This window comes from Montipora foliosa, chromosome 12 (genome assembly GCF_036669935.1).
Source record: "Montipora foliosa isolate CH-2021 chromosome 12, ASM3666993v2, whole genome shotgun sequence".
Classification (NCBI taxonomy): domain Eukaryota; kingdom Metazoa; phylum Cnidaria; class Anthozoa; order Scleractinia; family Acroporidae; genus Montipora; species Montipora foliosa.
The window spans coordinates 16,974,329-16,994,100 of NC_090880.1; the positions used below are offsets into that span (position 1 = coordinate 16,974,329).

The window sequence follows — 19,772 nt, forward strand, 5'->3', positions numbered from 1 at the left end:
AAAAATAAAAAAACTCGCACAATTAACACTCAAGTTGACAACAATTAGCATCAGTTTGTTTGTTGACCAAATCAAATTCCTCGCAATTTATGTCACTTCTCTTGTTGTGCAATTCATGTATTCAAGACCCGCGCATCGAATGTCAAGCTCCATAATTTCAATTCAAGATGCTTGTTTTATAAATCAAGAAGGGAGAGAATAGCTTTTGATCAATTCTATTTTCGAGGGGAACTGCACCAGTAATGGCGGGCAACCCGTTTATCGTCCCAATAGGAAGTTTAAGAAATGACGACTGCTACGGCAACGAAAACACCAAAAAACAGTAATATAACCTGTTTTAATATATGAGGCGGGCCAGTCCGGCTAGGCCCCCTTTGCCAAGATCTCGGCTCATGCCTGTTTTTATTTAGTACAATTTCGGTTCGTTTATATCAGAAGGCGGGCTGGCCCACTTGCCGAGATCCCGGTCTGAGATACGGAGATCTCGGCAAGCCAGGCTGAAAAATTCTCACATAAACGGTCCAGCCCGGTTTGCTGGGATGAAAAATTCTCATGACGTGTGGGTTGCCTTGAAAACGTAGTCGGATTTGCATAATCACAGGATTATTTTTGCATCTTTTGTTTTAAAATGCCATTCCGTACTTGCTAGCGCTAAACTGAACCTTTCGTTTCGAACGTCAAAGCAAGAAAATTCACCAGGTACCCAATGCGTGCCTTTGACGGTTACAAGACACGTAAACAAATTCCTAAAATTCATCCCGGTAAACCTGGCTGAAATCGTCCATATAAACACTTCATCCCTTTTACCGGGCCTGGCGTGCGTTTCTCAAAAGACCCGAAAACTTTTCGGGCCCGGAAACGCACCCGAAAAGCTCCCGAAAACAATTTTAGGTGTTTCTCAAAACGCCCGAGTTTTTCGGGCCCGAAAAAAACGTATCGTTTTCCCGAGATATTTTACGGGTGATTGCGTGCTCCCGAGAAAAGTCAAAAAAATCTCGGGAAAGTTTAGTGAATAAAAAATGGCTGCCGTTGGAGCACTTTTAACCCCAAATCGTGAGAAAAGAAAATACAGACAAAGAACAGTTTTGACTGGAATGAGAAGATGCGAGGTAATTGAACGTTTTAGATTGTCACCTGAGAGAATTGAGTGGCTTATTTTGAAGTTTGAAGGACAATTGAGGCGCAACACCGGGCGAAATGCTCCGCTAGATCCGGAGATTCAGGTGGGTAATTTTCCTTTTTTCTATGATCTAGCCACTGGCACTTTCAACTCCCTCGTTGACAAAGAGGCTCTTTTCGAGTATAGTGGAGGTTTCAAATGTTTATTAACCTATTAGGTCCTGACAGCATTACGTTACTTTGCAAGTGGAAGTTTCTTGAAAGTCGTCGCAGACACCATGGGGATTTCCAAGGCTAGCGCCAGTCGCTGTGTTCACTCCTTTACCCAGTGTTTAAAGAGTATTGCTGGCGAATGGATTATCTTTCCCACATCAAGAGAAGAAGTGAATGTAATTATTGATATTAAGTTTTACCATAGTTCTACAAAAAAAGCACTAGCTAACTGTGAAGTAAACTCTACTAGTACTAGACACGATCATTTGCATGAAAGGGGGAGCGATTTTCATTTCCATTTACACTATATTTCTTGTTTGCAATTTAGCGAAAAGTCCTAAATTCAACTGCTCTTTCCACTCGAGTAGGCATATTCCTAAAAAAACTGGGGTAAAAAAACGCACAACCCGTAGAATTTCGCACAAAAACTAACTTAAATTTACGTCTTTTCCGATGAAGTCATTTTATTTACTGTTTTCTCTGCGGTCCGCATCGAGTGGTCGTCGGTCATGCGAATTGGCATAAAGTATTAATTCTGTGATTCAAATGATTAAAGAGTTTGTTCCGAAAATGTTGATTCATATTCTGATGCCCACGTCTAACAGGCTGTTAATCTCCTCAAGTTTTGAGCCGCAGTTTATTGGGTCCGCCGTTTTAACTACTGTGATCTTTCATAGGAAACTATGACGAAATTTTACTCGATTGGAGCTTTCCCCAAGGTTATGGGGGCGATCGATGGCACGCTCATCCCAATCCGTGCACCGGCAAAAGAGGAACACCTTTATGTTTGTCATAAGGGATTTCATGCCATCAACGTGATGGCAGTCTGTGATGCAGAAATGCGGTTCACAAACATTGTGGCCAAGTGGCATGGCTCAGTCCATGACTCAGCCATCTTCAACGGGAGCGCACTGCAGATCCACATGGAAACAAAACAGCAGGAAGGATGGTTGCTTGGGGACAGAGGATACGCCCTACAGAGCTAACTTATGACCCCCTTAAACCCTGACAAAGTGTCGAGTGCAGCAGAAGAAACGTACCAAAGGAGCCACACGAGAACAAGGAATGTGATAGAACGATCATTTGGCCTCTTGAAACAAAGGTTTCGATGCCTTGATTTCTCTGGAGGGACGATGCAGTTCTCCCCATGCCGCTGTTGCGACATAATTGTTGCGATAGTGGTATTGCATAACATGTGTATCCATGACAACACCCAGCTGCCAGATGGGCTTGATGTTACACAGCTTAATGGCAGTGATGACAGGCCTATGTATTCTGCACAAAACTGTGATGAATCAGGTGTTGCCAAAAGGCAAAAACTTATCCAAGAAGTGTTTTCTCAAATGTAAGCGCTAATGCACATTCACTCACTTCAATTATTAATATTTTACAATAAATTTCAACACAACAAACAAGAAATGGACAGTTAAGTATAAAGCTACAATGGGGCGGGTCCTCTGAAAACCGGAAAAAAAAGGAGGTAACAAAGTGGAAAATACAAAACTACCATGAACACTTCCTTTCAGATTTCTTATTTAATATACCACTTCTGCTTAAACCTACTGGTCAATATATAGTATTTAAGCTGGAGCTACACAATCTTATAATATAATCTTATAACCAGTAATCAGCGTTTTGCAAAAAAGTTCCCATGAAGAATGCTTTTCATGGATCCTGCCTTTGACGAACAGGCATAAACACAAAATCACTTACAATCAAAGGTATTTTTCATTCCCATTTTTAAGAACAAATAATTTTCATGGTCAAATATTTATTAATCCCTCCTACTTGATTTAGTTTTTCGTACGTGTAATATCTGGCTGTTTCTGGGATTAAAGTTCTTAATTTCATGCAGAGTTTGTTTCATTTGTTAACCTTATTTTGAAGTTGAGAGTTTGCTTTGTAATTTTCTCCCCTCATTTTACAGACTAACCCTAACTTTTGTCTATGATTTTTCCTCAACTCACCATTCACACACAAAATATTCTCCTCAAACTACCTGCTAAATTAGTGAATGTTGGTTATTTAATAGTAATACATGAAGCAGCAGTTAACCTAGCAACCTTTGTGGCTTTCTTAATTGGTGCTGATAGAAGAATCCTCCTTACAAGAAGGGGTTTCTCTCCACTAACTAAAACAAAATGGGAATAATAAAGATGAAAAATCTTTACACTAAAATCGTCGTTCTTAAAAAATATAAGGAAAAAACTATAAAGAAATCCCATGGAATATGAAACACAGGTTCCACAAGGCAAATCCAAAAATCCCGAAGATAAAGGCAAGCTCACCACCATTAGGCTTGTAAATGTTGATAAAACTATGCGATTTTTCATGCAAACTTTCTTTCAGCAAAACAGCTAAGTACAACCAGTTGCAAAAATACTTGAGACAGCCATGTTTACATACTCTCATCTAAACACAGCTCTTGACCAATGAGAGTGCACGTACGATCCTAATTATTTTATAAAAGAATATATTGCACTGCATATGAGCTGCACAAGTTCAAAAGCCATACATCCTTCACCAAACGCTGAATTATTCTGAGGAGAAAAGTAGAAAAAAAAGTAGAAAATATCACAAAAACAGCTGGAAATTATCAGGAAAACATGATGATTAACTCACAATGATTAGGCTATTTTTTCTTTTCAATCAGAGTCTCAATTCATTTCTTCATGCTATAGTAACTGGTTGCCACCTCAAAGTACTGAAGGAATGTTCAAATAAATGTTGTGTCGAGTCGTTGTGTTAATTCAGTGTACGTTTTGTGTAGCTTGGCCAGAGAATAAATCACCTTTCCAACAACATCAATGGAAGAATTTAAAGGAATTATTTATATCTGATTACGAGTTAATATTAACAATATGCCATCACTTCAGAGCACACATCACAGACGAATGAAATTAAAATATGGGGCACAGTACCACGAATGTGGAGGCCTATGTTTGAGGACTCTTTCAGATTGTAATCACACTCAGTGTTAATTCAGGTCATTTGCAGGCATATCCTTACAACAAATGATTAACTCAATCAAATCAAGTATTGGTTTTGTCTAGACTCTTAGCAACAATGGCAAGTTAACCAATCAGACTGCGAGACTAAAAGCAATTGTGGTAAAAAGTAATTTGTTAAATATTATTATTATACCTACCCTCTTTTTGCTTTTTCATGAGAAGCTCCATTTCAAGTTTAACTTTCTCCATCTTCAGTTTGTAATAGCTGGTTTCAACCTCAAAGTACTGGAACAGTTTGAAATAAACAGATTTGACTACTACAAGCATATTCAGAATCAGTAGTTTTTTTCTTGTCATGTAAAATCATTACCTCCAGCTGTGCATCTGCAAGGGTCCTCTTTTTGCCTTTTCTGATGGGTTTTATGGAAACCTCAACCACTTCATCAATATCCTGGGACACATAAAATAAAATCAGACAGCGACATTATTATTATTATTATTATTATTATTATTATTATTATTATTATTATTATTATTATTATTATTATTCAATACCCTACATTCACTAAAAGCAAAAATAAGAAAAATATTACCTGCACATCCTTCATTAAAAGTGACTGTACACTAGCTTCACACAGCCTTGCTGAGGAACTGCTGCTGCTACTGGTTTCATTCTACATCCAAAAAGCACAAAGAAAACACTAGTGTATAGTCTAGAATGCGAGATTTGAAAGAGAAGTTTAAGTGTTTTTAAAGTTAAGTCAGTGTGCATGACCACAACCGAAAAAGTCTAACTCATGATTTAAATTACCCAGTTCCTCTGACCATTAAATTTTATTCTCGTTCCCTTTTTGTATGTATTTTGCATGAAAATAAAGAGGGATTCTTTTTTCAAGAAATTTAATAGAATGTTACATCAAAGTCCTAATATACCTCAATGACATACTCTTGGCTTGTTGGAGGGACGAGTGGAGCAGTGGCATTGATGCCCTCTTTCCATAATGTTTCTGTTATACACAGAGAAAAGGTGCTGTTAATAAAACTATGCAATTTTTCATGCAAACTGTCTTTCAGCAAAACAAGTAAGTACAACCAGTTGCAAAAATACTTGAGACAGGTTACAGGAAAATCTCAATCCACCTCGCTTTCCATTTTCCCCTCCCCTCCCATGATGTTAGCAATGCAAGATCATGCTCAATAGGGGAAAGGAAGGGGCTTTGTGTTCTATGTGTAAGACACTTTTCTAGCATTGATTTCAATTTCGGAAGGCGGCTGTTTTTCACTTAGAGTGTCGACTCAACATTTTTGTAACTGTTTGTAGTTGGCAAATTAAGCAATAGACCACAAGTTTCTATAGTTTATAGGCTGATAAACCACGGGGGATGTTGGTACAACATGAGAAGAATTCGTAAATCACGAGCCGCAGGAGAGTCAGATTGATGAATTCTTTGAGTGTTCTTCCAACATCCCAAGTGGTTTTCAAGCCTATAAACCCTAGAACGTGTGGTCTATTGCTTTTAGATAATAATTCAGAAGATGCACGATTTTTCCATGACTTTACTGGCACAATAAAAAAATAGCTGATTGACCAGAGAGCGTGCAATGATTTTGGTTATTATATAAATGCTTTTGTTGCACAACCTGACACAAGCATTATCAATTATTAATCAGTGTTCTCCTTTTCAAACGTGTGGTAACTGGAAAATTTTACTGCCTGCAAACTTTTTTTTAACTCCCTAGAAATAGACTTTGTTTGGTATTTTTGAGAAAATTAAACAGGTATCTTTGATTGATCTACCAGTTTAAAAAACCACTTTGACCTGTTATGCTGCAAACAAGGGAGAACACTATCAGTTTAATATGTGCATACTGTACATCCATATTAATTATTACTATGGCAACTTCTATAAGAACCCCAGGTAACATATAATCATGATCATCATTATCTTCATTAGGTGGGTAGGAGGTGGTTACACACCAACCATTTTTATGTACCTCTTATCCCCTAATCCATTTATTCTTGCTACTTTTTACAAGGAGAAGCATGTGGCAATCTCTATCACATAAACTAACTAGACTGATTGTCACTGGTGTGGTTTAAATTAAACTATATACACAATTTACCCAGAGTATCTGTTCCTCCATTTATCCCAATAAACGCCTGAGGACCAAGTACATTCGCCACTTCTCTCTCAGTGGAGGACATTCTGCTCACAGCTGGAGCCACTGGACAATGCAAATCCTCACTAAGTTCCTGCAAAAATTAATTTACTTCATGTTCTTGATCTAATTTACTACAGACAAATCACAATGGCACAACTAAGGTCTGTCTTACTGAGTCATCTGGTAAATTCCCATTCCCAGTGACTTTTAATCTTCTAACTTCTCCTTGGTGTGCCTGACGTTCTTTTCGTTTTACTGACGCAGTCAGATCCTCCCATCGTTTCTTCACCTGCAAAGTAGGATTAATGTTGATGGAAGAATACTAAAAGAAATTAATGACTGTGCATTAATATACTGGTTAGGAAAACCAGATGGGAAAATTTTGTTTTTTCTGTCCAGCCATCTCGTGGTCAAAAAAGCATAAGTTCGAAATTCATAATAATCTATGCATAGCATGGTATGATCATTTCACCTGGTCAACAGTTTTCCTCTCCCCTGAGTTTACAGCATTCACTGCCATAGTGATCTCCTCCCAAGCATTTTTTTTGCAATTATTAGTCACCACATTTGAAAATTTTGACTTGAGAACAACCTTAAAATAAAGTACATTGAAAACTAGCAAATTTGTAATTCAATACGACATTATTAACAATTGAAACCTCACTGTAAATGTACTCACTGCAACCTTTTGTTAAAGAAAAAAAAGCAAGTAAAACATGGTTTTTTTCAGTATAATGTAAAGAGATAAATTTATCCACTGACTTGTCTTCTCGTATAGCCATCAATGAGGGCTCTGTTCATGTCTTCCGTAAATCTGGCACTTTCTTTCTTGGTCTCAGACATCCTTTACTACAATGGAGCAGAATTAAAGAAAGACACAGTAGGATAGCATTTCTAATGTGATGAATGCCTTAGCTGCTCAAGAGCTGAATTTGAGAGACACTTTGCTAGCACTGATTTCAAGTCCGGAAGAAGGATAACTATTACTGGCATGATAATCTTCTCCATTCTTACTACTTCTCAAAGGCCAACAAAGGCTATAACGTAATCTTTGATGCTTATCTTAATTAAATCATTGTTTACTAACGTGCTATTATACCAATGCTCCAAAGTACTTGTCATGAATTGCACTAACAAACGTTTCAAAATATAATATAATTCACTCCAGCATACCTCAAGATAATTATCACAGGAAATAAGATTGATTTAAATTAATTTACTTGTACCAAAATACAGCATACCAACGTAACAATTCAGCCGGAACAAACGGTGACGCGGCTTCCGCATAAATTCCCGCCAAATTCAGAGCCACCAAACCAATTGAACAAGAAAGGCAAACCAATAAAGAAAGAAAATGATTTTCATTGCGTTAATAAACTCTCTCATCAACAATTTAATAGCAAGGTAAACATCTTTATTTAAATAAAAAAATATAGACAGAGAACTTACTTGTAGCACAGCAGCCTACTCCGCAGTTAAAATCAATCCATGTTGGGAGACTGCAAAGGCCTCTATTTCATTCACTGTAAGCTTAAGCTTAAGTTAATCCACTTTCATTTTTCTTGATTAGCACTCCATGTTAAAGTCAACAATGACTTAGCAGTAATTTTTTACAAGAAAGAAGAAACATGACCACAAACGAAAGTGACAAAACAAGATCAAACTAGCCTACCTGTCCGCTTCGATACCTTACCTGCCCGCACTCACTGCAACCTTTCGTTGAAAAAAACTAAACATTTATAAATGTTTTAAGGTTACAGAAACCTCATCGCAAACGTACGACTTGGTGCTTTTTGACGTACATTATCAGGTTTGAATAGCAAATGCAAGTGATATAGATAAATTCTCGAAAGACAAGAAAAATGTGCTCAAACCATGTATCAACGGCTGGTCAACGTTGCAAGATACTTCGATTTCAAGATTGCCGTCACACTCAAGACAAGCTTGTATTATGGAATTTCCAGTAACTAACCACAAACTAGAGTTATTTAACAGGTGAACAATAAAAAACAATGGAAAGAGGGCATCAATGCCACTGTTCCACTTGCCCCTCCAACAAATCGATCTTGATTCTCGAACCTCCTGTCCACGCAGACGCAGAAGGTCATTCCCGAAAAAACCTACCCGAAAATATCGGGCTACGTTCGGGTGTTTTGAGAAACATTTTTCGCAACCCGAAAATCACGCCCGAAAAACTCCCCGAAAACTTTACGGGCCCGAAAAGTTTTCGGGTCTTTTGAGAAACGCACGCCTGGGGCCTGTTTCTCGAAAGACCCGGTAACTTACCATGCCCGGTAAGTCACCCGGTAATTACCCGATAAGTTTTCGGGTGTTTCTCGAATCTCCCGTTAATTTCGATCCCGTTATTTTTCCCGATAACTTGCCCGGTAACTTACGGGAGCTTTGGAGCTCCCGTTAGTTTACGGGTAACATCATTTTGCTGCATCAAAACAAAATGGCTGCCGAAGACGGACTTTTGTTACGCAGTTTGTCGGCCAAGAACATACCAATGGAGGCCTGTACTGAATCATATGACCGATACAGAAGTCGCTGAGAGGCATAGGTTGTCAACAGGAAGATTAAATTGGCTGATTGAACGGTGTATTGTAAAGAAGATCGATCTAGAGAGACGGCAATTCACGGAGACTCAGGTAAACCAATACAGGCTAATAGTCAAGACGTACCCACCTACTTTCGGTGCCGTAAAACTACTGATGTTAATATATTAAAGTTCGATGGAATCGGCAATAAAGCTAGCCTTGACTTAAACACGGACTGCGGTTTGTTTTGGTGTGAGTCTACTTTTTTTCACATCTAAATTCGCAGCACTCAAGAGTCTTAATAGTGAACAACTAGCTGCAGCATTTCCAGCAAAAAACAAATGACATGTTGTTAACAAAAAAATTTATATATACAAATAAATAAATAAATGAATGGGATGCACACTACTGGCAGGGAAAAGCGATCGACCATCACGTGATATTGAGTAAAAAACAAAACACACCCAGCTAAATGCTGCATGTTTGTCTGAAACAGCAAAGAGGAAATTGTCTCCTTGTGTACGAATAAAACATGCTTGTGTTCGAGAAAAAAAGAAATTATTATATGGACTCAAACTCGACAAAACCTATCAATTAATGCTCATCAACTGAAACAACGAACTTCTTTGCGTACGTTGTTCCCACGGCGGTCCACTTTATCTCTGTTTTCTTTTGGTGGTGTTCAAGTGTGACAATAAATTCATGTTTATAAATCTTTCAAGCAAATGTGACCGTATTTTACCCTATAGCTGGTTTTCCCAGGGTGACTGGAGCAATTGATTGGCTCTCTCATTCCTATCTGGTGCCCAGACAGTGATGAACATCTCTCTGTTTGCCACAAGGGTTTTCATGCTATTAATATGATGACAGTGTGCAATGCTCACCTGTCATCTACAAATTTTGTTTGTATATGGCATGGCTCTGTACAAGATTCAACTATTTTTAATGCCAGCTACTTGCAAGCATGTATGGAGGAGGGTGGAGGAGGCGGGAATGGGTGGCTCCTGGGAGACTGTGGGTATGCAATCAAACCCTACAGGTACCAGAAGGCCCATACAAAAATAGAGAACACCACTGAGTGGGCCTTTGGCCTGTGGAAGACAAGATTTCCCTCCTTGATTACTCTGGTGGGCAGTGCAAAGCAGCAAATTTCTACCTGGCCTCCATTACTCAATAGCTTCTACATAACTTAAGCCCAACTTAACTCAAAATGTTTTCTTTTGTTTAAGATAAATCTCAACACCAGAGAGATATTTGCAAAGCTAGTGAGAGGCATGAATTAATTTCAACTATAACGGAACAAACTGTTTTGAACTTTTTTGCAATGCAGAGCAGTTTGGTAGGGATCACCTTGGTTAAAGACTTGATTATTTGCTTCTTGCTAGCTAGGCCTTGAAAGTGACAAAACATGGAGAGAGTTTTGTTAAATTTACCGTGCATTGAAACCAATTTTCAAGGCGAACATGGAAAAATGTATTTGCCATAGATGGAAAGATTCAACTTTGCATTGAAAAACATTTGGAGTGAGGTGCACTCTAACAGTAACATTAATTTTATTGGGTCACTTTGTCCAAAAGCCACTCAACAGTCATCAGGTGAGTTCATTTTAAATGACACTGCAAAAAAGGGAAACAGTAAGGGGGCTTTCATTTATTACCACATGAGGGGGGTGGGGGGGGAGTGTTATTTTGGAAAAGTATTAAGGGGGGTTGTCATATTTTGAGCAGCCTTTTGAGGGGGGTTGATTGAAATGTTGGCTTTTCCACTTCATTTCGCTGACTTCAAAGCTGAATGTACATATTAGAAAAGATCTACAATATTACAACCATTTTCCTGGCCATTGGAAAAAGTTTTCCCAATTATGGGAACTGTTCCTGGGAACAGGGAAATGCCTGTATTGGGAAATACCTTTAATGATTAACTCTCAATGGTCTAGACATGGAAATGCACCGCCCTTCCTATGAAGTTTTAAAAGTGACAGATAGCATACATGTATATTTTACTTTTTGTGATGGTATGCAAGCTGAACAGGGGCGTAGCGACCATATACGGACATACCCACAATTACCGTGGATAATGCACTCATCTACTAAACACTTGTATCAGTAGTTCCAAAGGTTGACAAATAAACAACAAAGTTACTGCGAGTGAATAGTTTGCATTTTTTTCATGCTTTGATTTATGAAACTTACCACCGGAAAACATGGGAAATGGCATTTCTGAGGCCCTAATAATAACAATTTTCTGGGGAGCATGCCCCCAGATCCTCCCTAGAGGCTAATGCAGAAAGCGCTTGTTTCACTTCACCTTCCTGTGTGTACCTATTTCAACGGAAAAACCTTGCTACGCCTCCTGCTGAATTGTTACTTCTAAGGATATAGATGATTATTGAGCTGAAAATGTTGAATATAAGCATTAATGCTAATAACACAAGAATGCATTGGATGAACTGGCTGAGCTGTTCTGCTTTCATGTATAAGTTGGGTGGCTCCCGTATGTATGAGGGAGAGAAAGAGGGGGGTTGAGATCTAATGCTGGATAAAGATTGGGGTTATGTGATTGTTTCCATTACTATAGAGGGGGGTTGGGAAATGTTTGAAGGACTTTCCAAGTAATTTTGCCAACCATCCCCCCCCCCCCCCCCCTTCCTATGAGCTAATAAATGAAACCCCCCTGATACATACAAGCAAAATACTTTTCATCTATGTTAAAAGTAACAACAAAAAAACAAACAAAAGCCAAAATTTGACAACAAAATTGCCCAAGACATGGAGCATTCATAAAAATAAAACTACTAATAAAATTAATCACTCAATTGCTTCATTTCCATTGGTCGAGTGTTATATAAATATGATGTAACACGAAGTAATTCTAGAATACCCGACCACTATTGTATTCTTGCAGTAGTGCCCTTTGAAGAACTAGGCATATAATAACAGACACTATTCCTATGCAAATTAAGTAGATGGTTATTCTAGAATCTAGCTAGTCTTGTTTATGATCAACAGGACATCTGTCTCAAAGACATGAAAATGAGTACAACAAAATCAATCTTTTCTTAAGACTGCAAATTTACCACCAGATCACCTGGACTCATCATGGCTTAACAAAACCCTGTTCATCAAATGTGATTTTAGGATAACTGAGCATTATTGGTACCCGCTTCTCCTTCAAAATGTTACTTTCTAGTTCCAATTTCCCCATTTTTAGCTTGTAAGATGCTATCACAGTTTGAAATACTGACGACACATTTAATTCAGCATTAAAGTCATTATTGCCACATGAAAACAATCAGGTGGGGGTGGCTCTTAACTACCAAACTGTTGCTATGGACCTCTTCAAATAATCATTTCTTGAGTCTCTTTAACTCTGCAGTTACCATTTTTTGCCAAGTGTGTTCTATTTAACATTTCTTCTACTGATTCGACTGACAACCATATTTGGTAAATCACATGGCCAAAAAAGAAAATGCCTAAAAACTCAGTGAGTTAACGATGTTTTTCACAAATTTTTGATGCAACAGTACAAGAACAATCTAACACAAAATCAGTGTAGCATGGATTTATGGCCCTCCTCTGATACACTTTTCAAAATATCAGTTCCATTTTTTGCCCAAAAATTATAGAAATTCCAAGCTACCATTTACAAATATTGATGGGACGGTTCCAATCCAATGAAAAAACGGCCTCGTCCTTTTGTTCTTTTCGAGACCGAGGACTGGGACTAGTTGCGCATACACCTTTATTGAAGTGATGTCAGATTTCCATTGAAAAAGTTACTTCAAAGAATCATCCATAAAACCATTTTGTAGGGCTCTTTGACTAAACAGGTTCCTTAGCAACCATTGTCCTTCTGTAGTTAAGTGCCACCCCCTTAATAAAGGTGCCACAAATTTACCAATATTATTATCTTACTTCCAGCTAGGGGTGCACCAAGTATCTTTGACTTGAAGAAGTCACTATAAATCAAGGATAGAATTATCCCATAAACTAATAAGTGATAACGTACTAATTGATCCCTTCTAGCAATGTCTATTAAAATCTACCATACCCTTATGATCAATAACTATATAATTAAGAATATTATTTTGCTTTCATTAAATAAACGTGATTATTTAATAGTGTATCTTGAGAGTTCGGATATATATGCCAATGAAAATCGAAATAAATGCAGTGAACCTGAGGTAAGACGGAATTCCACCCGACGTACCTGTCGAGATAAAATTGAAAACAGATGTTCTTGAAGAGAATCCATCTGACAATGCTAAACGATGACTCAAAGGCATACCTCCTTCCACTGGTTCGCTGTACGCTGCAATCTGCTACTTGTATTGAATCGAAGCCTTCGAGATCGAGAATTTCGCTCTCGAGCTTCTATTACTCCAAAAGAGCGTTGCTTCCCAGTAAACTAAAAGTGTTGCTTGCAAAAAGCGTGAATAAAAAAAATCCTGCCATCTAAACACCCTTTGCAAACTTTCTCCGCCAATGAGGTTTAAAAAGTCGCCTTCACTGCTAGAAGGTGTAAAAAGAACGGTTCGAACGTCACCTTTATTTGCATCACAGCGCTCGGTTGGGAAACTGGATGCTACAAGCTCTACGGATCTAGTGCCAAGTCATTTTCCTTCTTTTCATGCCGAGCGCGAAGTGCATGCAAGAGCCTGGTAACTCCCGGTTATTTTATCGGCCCCGATAAGTACCGGGAAAGTTTACGGGTGCTTCGAGAAACACTCTTTCGGTCCCGATAAAGTTTCCCGGTAACGGTCCCGGGGCCTGTTTCTCGAAAGTCCCGGTAATTACCGGGCCCGTTAACTTACCGGGACCGTTACCGGGAAACTTTATCGGGACCGAAAGAGTGTTTCTCGAAGCACCCGTAAACTTTCCCGGTACTTATCGGGGCCGATAAAATAACCGGGAGTTACCAGGCTCTTGCATGCACTTCACGCTCGTCATGAAAAGAAGGACAGTGACTTGGCACTAGATCCGTAGAGCTCGTAGCATCCAGTTTCCCAACCGAGCGCTCTGATGTAAACAAAGGTGGCGTTCGAAGCGATGACCTTCCATCGTTCCTATTTACACCTTCTAGCAGTGAAGGCGACTTTTAAACCTCATTGACGGGAGAAATTTTGCAAAGGGTGTTTAGATGGCAGCATTTTTTTTATTCACGCTTTTTGTAAGCAGCACTTATAGTGTAAGTGTAAGCAACACTATTACTCCAAAGGAGCTCGAGTAATAGAAGCTCAGAAAATGTTACAACGAGGTTAAGCGAAATTCTCGGTCTCGAAGGCTTCGATTCAATACAAGTAGTAGATTGCAGCGTACAGCGAACCGGTGGAAGGAGGTATGTCTTTGAGTCATCGTTTAGCATTATCAGATGTTTTGAATTCTCTTCAAGAACATCTGTTTTCAATTTTATCTCGACAGGTACGTCGGGTGGAATTCCGTCTTACCTCAGGTTCACTGCCTTTATTTCGATTTTCATTGGCATATATATGCGAACACTCTCAAGATACACTATTTGAAAAAAAATCACGTTTATTTAATGAAACCACAATAATATTCTTAATTATATAGTTATTTATCATAAGGGTATAATAGATTTTAAAAGACATTGCTAAAAGGGATCAATTAGTACGTCATCACTTATTAGTTTATGGGATAATTCTATCCTTGATTTATTGTGACTCCTTCAAGTCAAAGATACTTGGTGAACCCCTAAGCTGGAAGTAAGATAATTAAATTTTTAAATTTGTGGCACCTTTATTGAGGGGGTGGCACTTAACTACAGAAGGACAATGGTTGCTAAGGAACCTGTGTAGTCAAAGAGCCCTACAAAAAGCTTGCCTGGATGGTTCTTTGAAGTAACTCTTTCAATGGAAATCTGACATCACTTCAATAAAGGTGTATGCGCAACTAGTCCCAGTCCTTGGTCTCGAAAAGAACAAAAAGACGAGGTAGTTTTTTCATCGGATGGGAATCGACCCATCAATATTTGTAAACTGTAGCTTGGAATTTCTATTTGGGGAAAAATGGAACTGATATATTAAAAAGTGCATCAGAGGAGGGCCGTAAATCCATGCTACACTGATTTTGTGTTAGATTGTTCTTGTACTGTTGCATTAAAAAATTGTGAAAAACATACCGGTAGTTAACTCGCTGAGTTGTTAGGCATTTTCTGTTTTGGCCATGTGATTAACCAAATATGGTTGTCAGTCAAATCAGTAGAAGAAATGTTAAATAGAACACTCTTGGCAAAAAATGGTAACTGCAGAGTTAAAGAGACTCAAGAAATGATTATTTGAAGGGGTCCATAGCAACAGTTTGGTAGTTAAGAGCCACCCCCCTTAAACCTGATTGTTTTCATGCACCAATAATGACTTTAATGCTGAATTAAATGTGTTGTCGATAATTCAAACTGTGATAGCATCTTACAAGCTAAAAATGGGGAAATTGGAACTAGAAAGTGACATTTTAAAGGAGAAGCAGGTACCAATAATACTCAGTCATCCTGAAATCACATTTGATGAACAGGGTTTTGTTAAGCCATGATGAGTCCAGGTGATTTGGTGGTAAATTTGCGGTCTTAAGAAAAGATTGATTTTGTTGTTCTCATTTTCATGTCTTTGAGACAGATGTCCTGTTGATCATAAACAAGACTGGCTAGATTCTAGAATACCCGTCTACTTAATTTGCATAGGAATAGCGTCTGTTATTATATGCCTAGTTCTTCAAAGGGCACTACTGCAAGAATACAATAGAGGCCGGGTATTCTAGAATCACTTCGTGTTACATTATAACACTCGACCAATGGAAATGAAGCAATTGAGTGATTAATTTTATTAGTAGTTTTATTTTTATGAATGCTCCATGTCTTGGGCAATTTTGTTGTCAAGTTTTGGCTTTTGTTTGTTTTTTTGTTGTTACTTTTAACATAGATGCAAAACTATTTTGCTTGTATGTATCGGGGGTTTCATTTATTAGCTCGTAGGAAGGGGGGGGAGGGGGTGGTTGGCAAAATTACTTGGAAAGTCCTTCAAACATTTCCCAACCCCCCTCTACAGTAAGGGCAACAATCACATAGCCCCAATCTTTATCCAGCATTATATCTCAACCCCCCTCTTTCTCTCCCTCATACATACGGGAGCCACCAAACTTATATATGAAAGCAGAACAGCTCAGCCAGTTCATCCGATGCATTCATGTGTTATTAGCATTAATGCTTATATTCAACATTTTCAACTCAATAATCATCTATATCCTTAGAAGCAACAATTCAGCAGGAGGCGAAGGTGCAATGAAACAAGTGCTTTCTGCATGAGCCTCTAGGGAGGATCTGGGGGCATGCTCCCCAGAAAATTTTTATTATTAGGGCCTCAGAAATGCCATTTCCCATGTTTTCCGGGGGTATGTTTCATAAATCAAAGCATGAAAAAAAAGCTAACTATCCACTTGCAGTAACTTTGTTGTTTATTTGTCAACCTTTGGAACTACTGATATCAGTGTTTAGTAGACGAGTGCATTATCCATAGTAAATGTGGCTACAGGAAAAGGGAGAGACCTCTCCCTTTACAATGTTTTATTTTTTTGATTTTTGGAGGTACGCATGTGGGTATGAGCGTATATCGCTACGCCCCTGTTCAGCTTGCATACCATCACAAAAAGTAAAATATATGGCATCAGTCACTTTTAAAACTTCATAGGAAGGGCAGTGCATTTCCATGTCCAGACCATTGAGAGTTAATCATTAAAGGTATTTCCCAATACAGGCATTTCCCTGTTCCCAGGGACAGTTCCCATAATTGGGAAAACGTTTTCCAATGGCCAGGAAAATGGGTGTAATATTATAAATCTTTTCTAATATGTACATTCAGCTTTGAAGTCAGCGAAATGAAGTGGAAAAGCCAACATTTCAATCAACTCCCCTCAAAAGGCTGCTCAATATATGACAACCCCCCTTAATACCCTCTCCAAAATAACATTACCCCACCCCCCCCCCCCAAATAAATGAAAGCCCCCTTACTGTTTCCCCCTTACTGTTTTTTTGCAGTGTCATTTAAAATGAACTCACCTGATGACTTTTGAGTGGCTTTTGGACAAAGTGACCCAATAAAATTAATGTTACTGTTAGAGTGCACCTCACTCCAAGTGTTTTTCACTGCAAAGTTGAACCTTTCCATCTATGCCAAATAAATTTTTCCATGTTCTCTGGTCACCTCGCAGCTCTTACAAGGTCTCACCTGATTGGAGACCACCCTTGAGGTTTAACAAAAGAACAAATAACAGAAACAATGGACCCTAGGCCTAAAACAAAAGGGCTGCAACTCTATCCTCTAGGGTCCTTTGTTTCTGTTATTTGTTCTTTTGTTAAACCTCAAGGGTGGTCTCCAATCAGGTGAGACCTTGTAGGAGCTGCGAGGCTACCGATGTTCTCCTTGAAAATTGGTTTCAATGCACAGTAAATTTAACAAAACTCTCTCCATGTTTTGTCACTTTCAAGGCCTAGCTAGCAAGAAGCAATAATCAAGTCTTTAACCGAGGTGATCCCTACCAAACTGCTCTGCATTGCAAAAAAGTTCAAGACAGTTTGTTCCGTTATAGTTGAAATTAACTCATGCCTCTCATTAGCTTTGCAAGTATCTCTCTGGTGTTGAGATTTATCTTAAACAAAAGAAAATATTTTGAGTTAAGTTGGGCTTAAGTTATGTAGAAGCTATTGAGTAATGGAGGCCAGGCAGAAATTTGCTGCTTTGCACTGCCCACCAGAGTAATCAAGGAGGGAAATCTTGTCTTCCAAAGGCCCTCTCAGTGGTGTTCTTCATTTTTGTATGGGTCTTCTGGTACCTGTAGGGTTTGATTGTATACCCAGTCTCCCAGGAGCCACCCATTCCCGCCTCCTCCACCCTCCATACATGCTTGCAAGTGGCAGGCATTAAAAATAGTTGAATCATGTACAGAGCCATGCCATATGCAAACAAAATTTGTAGATGACAGGTGAGCATTGCACACTGTCATCACATTAATAGCATGAAAAACCCTTGTGACAAACAGAGAGATGTTCATCACTGTCTGGGTGCCAGATAGGAATGAGAGAGCCATCAATTGCTCCAATCACTCTGGGAAAGCCAGCTATAGGGTAAAACACGATCACATTTGCCTGAAAGATTTATAAACATGAATCTATTGTCACACTTGAACACCACCAAAACAAAACAGAGATAAAGCGGACCGCCGTGGGAACAACGTACGCAAAGAAGTTCGTTGTTTGATGAGCATTAATTGATAGGTTTTGTCGAGTTTGAGTCCATATAACAATTCCTTTTTTTCTCGAACACAAGCATGTTTTATTCTTACACAAGGAGACAATTTCCTCTTTGCTGTTTCAGACAAACAAGCAGCATTTAGCTGGGTATGTTTTGTTTTTTGCTCAATATCACGTAATGGTCGATCGCTTCTCCTTTCCAAATTTTCCCTGCCAGTAGTTTGCATCCCATTTATTTATTGTATGTTTTTTTTAACAACATGTCATTTGTTTTTTGCTGGAAATGCTGCAGCTAGTTGTTCCCTATTAAGACTCTGGGTGCTGCGAATTTAGATGTGAAAAAAAGTAGACTCACGCCAAAACAAACTGCAGTCCGTGTTTAAGTAAAGGCTTGCTTTATTGCCGATTCCACCGAAGTTTAATATATTAATATCTGTAGTTTTACGGCACCGAAAGTAGGTGGGTACGTCTTGACTATTAGCCTGTATTGGTTTACCTGAGTCTCCGCGAATTGCTTTCTCTCTCGATCGATCTTCTTTACAATATACCGTTCAATCAGCCAATTTTATCTTCCTGTTGACAAGCTATGCCTCTCAACTACTTCTGTATCGGTCATATGATTCAGTACAGGCCTCCCTTGGTATGTTCTTGGCCGACAAACTGCGTAACAAAAGTCCGTCTTCGGCAGCCATTTTGTTTTGATGCAGCAAAATGATGTTACCCGTAAACTTTAACGGGAGAGTAACGGGAGCTCCAAAGCTCCCGTAAGTTACCGGGCAAGTTATCGGGAAAAATAACGGGATCGAAATTAACGGGAGATTCGAGAAACACCCGAAAACTTATCGGGTAATTACCGGGTGACTTACCGGGCACGGTAAGTTACCGGGTCTTTCGAGAAACAGGCCCCCGGTAAGTTAACGGGCCCGGTAATTACCGGGACTTTCGAGAAACCCCATCCCGTGTAACAGGGCTGACTCGCGTCTTATAAATTAAACAGGCCCTAAAAGGGAAAGAAATTATCATGCTGCACGTGCGGCACGCATTTTTGTAAGGCATTTGATCATATTGGGTTCCTGAGTACCCGAGGCCGATCAAAAGAAACAGAGTCCCAATACAAAACCCGGATCCTACAATAACTAACGGACTCCGTAATGTTAGCAAGGGTTAAGTGGACCCCGTTTCAAGTAGTACCCCGAAGGTGGATTTATAAAGAAAAACACTCGGCGCCCGATATTCTCACTCGAGCCCCTTATTGGACGAAGGCTTCCCCCCCTTCCCTTGCAAACAAACGGACTCCGAAACCAAACATCACAGCGGATGAAAGATCGGGCCCGAAATCGGCTGCCTTTAAGCGTTTTCACTATCTCTGTTTTTTCTCCGTTTTATCGTTAGTCTTTTGTCTTTTTGTTCTCAATTTTTTCCGAGGCGTAAGAGACATTTCACTGAAAAGAAATCCAGCAAAAGAGGGTGAAACGCAAGAAATAAAATTATTTCTTTAACTGGTCGTTATCACACCACAGGCAGCCCAAGC

General features: G+C 39.0%; 2 protein-coding genes and 1 long non-coding RNA gene across 3 annotated transcripts; 2 read left to right on the forward strand and 1 right to left on the reverse strand.

Moving 5' to 3' along the window:
• The first annotated feature begins 890 nt into the window (after positions 1-890).
• LOC137979737 (putative nuclease HARBI1) lies at positions 891-2,377 on the forward strand. Its single transcript, XM_068827073.1, has 3 exons — positions 891-1,223; positions 1,338-1,508; positions 2,010-2,377. The coding sequence occupies exons 1-3, from the start codon at positions 1,020-1,022 to the stop codon at positions 2,316-2,318; spliced, it is 684 nt and encodes a 227-aa protein (XP_068683174.1). The 5' UTR covers positions 891-1,019; the 3' UTR covers positions 2,319-2,377.
• A 471-nt stretch (positions 2,378-2,848) lies between these two features.
• Positions 2,849-8,530, reverse strand: LOC137979736 (myb/SANT-like DNA-binding domain-containing protein 4). Its single transcript, XM_068827072.1, has 10 exons — positions 7,688-8,530; positions 7,209-7,295; positions 6,919-7,038; positions 6,619-6,735; positions 6,408-6,537; positions 5,217-5,290; positions 4,877-4,957; positions 4,654-4,734; positions 4,481-4,568; positions 2,849-3,872 (listed from the first exon to the last, which is right to left on the reverse strand). Exons 2-10 carry the CDS (start codon positions 7,287-7,289, stop codon positions 3,868-3,870), a joined length of 777 nt encoding a protein of 258 aa, XP_068683173.1. The 5' UTR covers positions 7,290-7,295; positions 7,688-8,530; the 3' UTR covers positions 2,849-3,867.
• A 5,218-nt stretch (positions 8,531-13,748) lies between these two features.
• Positions 13,749-15,529, forward strand: LOC137979415 (uncharacterized). The gene is made up of 2 exons (XR_011118328.1): positions 13,749-14,323; positions 14,407-15,529. It is a non-coding gene; the product is annotated as an uncharacterized lncRNA (long non-coding RNA).
• Positions 15,530-19,772: the final 4,243 nt, after the last annotated feature.

Coding starts and splice junctions, on each gene's coding strand:
- LOC137979737 (XM_068827073.1), top strand. CDS start 1,020: ATGGCTGCCGTTGGAGCACTTTTAACCCCAAATCGTGAGAAAAGAAAA. Junction 1,224..1,337: donor CGCTAGATCCGGAGATTCAG/GTGGGTAATTTT, acceptor TTAACCTATTAG/GTCCTGACAGCATTACGTTA. Junction 1,509..2,009: donor CATCAAGAGAAGAAGTGAAT/GTAATTATTGAT, acceptor GATCTTTCATAG/GAAACTATGACGAAATTTTA.
- LOC137979736 (XM_068827072.1), bottom strand. CDS start 7,289: ATGTCTGAGACCAAGAAAGAAAGTGCCAGATTTACGGAAGACATGAAC. Junction 5,291..6,407: donor TGGAGGAACAGATACTCTGG/GTAAATTGTGTA, acceptor TGTGTATAACAG/AAACATTATGGAAAGAGGGC. Junction 4,569..4,653: donor TTGCAGATGCACAGCTGGAG/GTAATGATTTTA, acceptor AAACTGTTCCAG/TACTTTGAGGTTGAAACCAG.